Here is a 2,375-nt window from a genome sequence, read left to right as displayed (position 1 = left end):
GAGTCCCCAGGCAGAGAAAGAAAGGTAGAACCTTTTGAGCATAAGCATAAGCACAGAACACAGAGAAAAGGGTGGGGAGCTTCGCTGACCCAAATTTGAGAGGTGCCCCTGTGACCCAGTGAGCTGGAGCCATGTTAAAATGGCCTGGTCTGATGGCCGCCTGCTGTGCAGGCGGTGCAGAGGCCCCCAGAATGTACAGGGTTTTAAATTTCAATGGCCAAATTATAAAATTGTTAGGCTTGTACCTAAAATATGGATCCTTGGCTATCCTATTTAAAATCCTAACTCCCACCCCACTTTCCTGTGCTGCATCTTTCTCTAGCATTTAATGACCTTCTAAGTATTTTGTGCGTACTTAGGCTTAGTGCCATGTGCTTCTAAACGTTTAGTGCCTTTTTTAAAAGTACTTCAAACATGTAGCCCAGGTCTAGCACATAGTGGGTGCTCAGTAAGTATTTAACGAACGACTAGGGGAAAGGATGGCCCCGATGGGTGCCGCTCAGTAAGTATTCAACGAACGACTAGCGGAAGGGATGGCCCCGATGGGTGCCACACTAGCTGCTGCTCTGGGGCCGCAGGGCGCCTGCAGGAGGGGCGGCGGCCAGGCCTGAAGCACTGGTACGCTCTCGACTCAGCCCACGCGGGCCTTTCAGGCTTCTGGAACAGATCCTAGGTCCAGCTGCCCACCTGATTTTGTGGCAAATAAAAAAAAAAAAGAAGACGACGCAGCGAGAGGCGGTGGCTTTTGCTTTGGCTAGATTTAAGGGCAAGCGAAGCCGCCCGGCTCCCGCGGGGTCGGGTCTCCGAACTCCAGGGCGGCCCTCCGCCGGGGTGTAGATTTCCCGTGGACCCCTTCGCCCTCCCGGGTTTCACCAGCTGCGCAGGAATGGAGCTCGCCAGAGCTCTGGGAGCCGGGAGGGAGGCGCTGCCACCAGGGGGCGCCAGAGCCCCAGCGCTGCTGCTAGTACGCGGCCAGGATCACCCGTCCAGCCCAGAAAAGACCTGCGGACGCCCGACAGTTGTCTTCTTCACTGGACCTCACTGCCTTCAGTTCTTTAAGCGCAAGGGCCAAGTCAGTGGGGTTCCCAGCTCCAAGCCCAGTGCCCAGAGTGGGTGGGTGGGTGGGTAGATGGATGGATGGATGGTTGGATGGATGGATGGATGCAGTGCCGGCACACAGCCATCTAACGACCAAAGTGGTTTTGGAAAAAAAAACGCAGAAAACACCCATTCCCACCAGCGGAGCTCCGGAGCCCTCGCGGCCTCCTGTTTGACCGCCCCCGCCTAATGGAGCCTCTGACCGCAGGCCTGGCGGGCCAGCCCACTCCCCGATGGCCAGGACTCCCCAGGGCCAGGGACGTGTCCCCAGGGCAGGCCCCTGGATGCACGCGGCGACTGACCCCACTCCGCTGGACGCTGTGCGGGGAAGGACACAGAGAGGTGGCCGGGGCAGCCCGCGGTCACAAAGAGAGGCCCAAAGGGGCGCTCTCCTCACCCCCGCGCCTCCTGGGTGCCGGCCCGCACCCTCCCTTCGCCGCCGGGCTGGGGCCATCTGAGGTGTCCCGGTGGTATCCGGAGAGCTAAGCAACGCCGAGGGCCAGCTCCATGGGAAGAGTTTTCTGGACCCAAATGGCAGACGCCAGTAGTATTGTCCTAGGAGGTGGAGGTCCGGGGGGAGGAGTTCTTGTCTCAGCAATTTGGGTCGCGTGGAGCTTTTCTTGGGTAAGGCAGGAAATACTTAGGTTTAAAGGACTTACAGCTTCCATTTATTGAGTACCGTCTGCCTGTCAGACACGATGCAGAGGACTTCGCGGCGTGGGGCGGGTCTCATTGAATCTCCCCAGTCCCACAACGCGGGGTGGGCCTGTGATTAGCTCATTTCACAGTTGAGAGGTCGGAGCTACAAAAGCTATATTCCCGTTTACTGACGGCCGCCGGCGCCTTCTGCTTTGTACAAGTGAGGAAACTGAGGCTCGGCTGGTGGCGCCATGGGCTTGGAGTCCGAGCCACGCTGACTGCAAAGACCGGTCTCATTCCCGCGGACCAAGCACCGCTAGCCGGGCAGGTTGCAAGCTTGAGCCCCCACGCACAGAAAGCAGGACCCCCTCGGCTGCCTTGGACCGCCGCCGCCAGCAGTCCCTCAGCCCCGGGAGCAATTCGTTTGCTTTTCATTGGTTCTCATTCAGTTCCTGCCATCGAAAGGCCCCATCCTGCAGCTTTCCACGCGCTCCCCACTTTCCTCCTAAGGTCCTCAGTCTCTCCAGCGGGGCCCTGTCACAGGGACAACAAGCGGCCCTCCAGCCGGCGTCACCCAGGCTGCGGACCTCACTGCAGACCGGGCCTGCGGTGCGTGGCCCAGCGGAGCCTGAGGTCAA

The 2,375-nt window shown here is 59.3% G+C and overlaps 1 protein-coding gene across 1 annotated transcript in view; it reads left to right on the top strand.

The window, feature by feature from the left end:
- Positions 1-488: 488 nt before the first annotated feature.
- The window catches only part of CXCL12 (chemokine (C-X-C motif) ligand 12), a 10,212-nt gene continuing 8,325 nt past the window's right edge, over positions 489-2,375 (top strand). The window contains exons 1-5 of the mRNA XM_011978610.1: positions 489-502; positions 579-618; positions 877-964; positions 1,241-1,510; positions 1,887-2,346. Coding sequence (XP_011834000.1) covers positions 489-502; positions 579-618; positions 877-964; positions 1,241-1,510; positions 1,887-2,346 — 872 coding nt within the window. The remainder of the gene's footprint in view (positions 503-578; positions 619-876; positions 965-1,240; positions 1,511-1,886; positions 2,347-2,375) is intronic.

This window comes from Mandrillus leucophaeus, unplaced genomic scaffold (assembly GCF_000951045.1).
Source record: "Mandrillus leucophaeus isolate KB7577 unplaced genomic scaffold, Mleu.le_1.0 Scaffold197, whole genome shotgun sequence".
Lineage (NCBI taxonomy): Eukaryota > Metazoa > Chordata > Mammalia > Primates > Cercopithecidae > Mandrillus > Mandrillus leucophaeus.
This window is presented reverse-complemented; position numbering and strand designations above follow the sequence as displayed.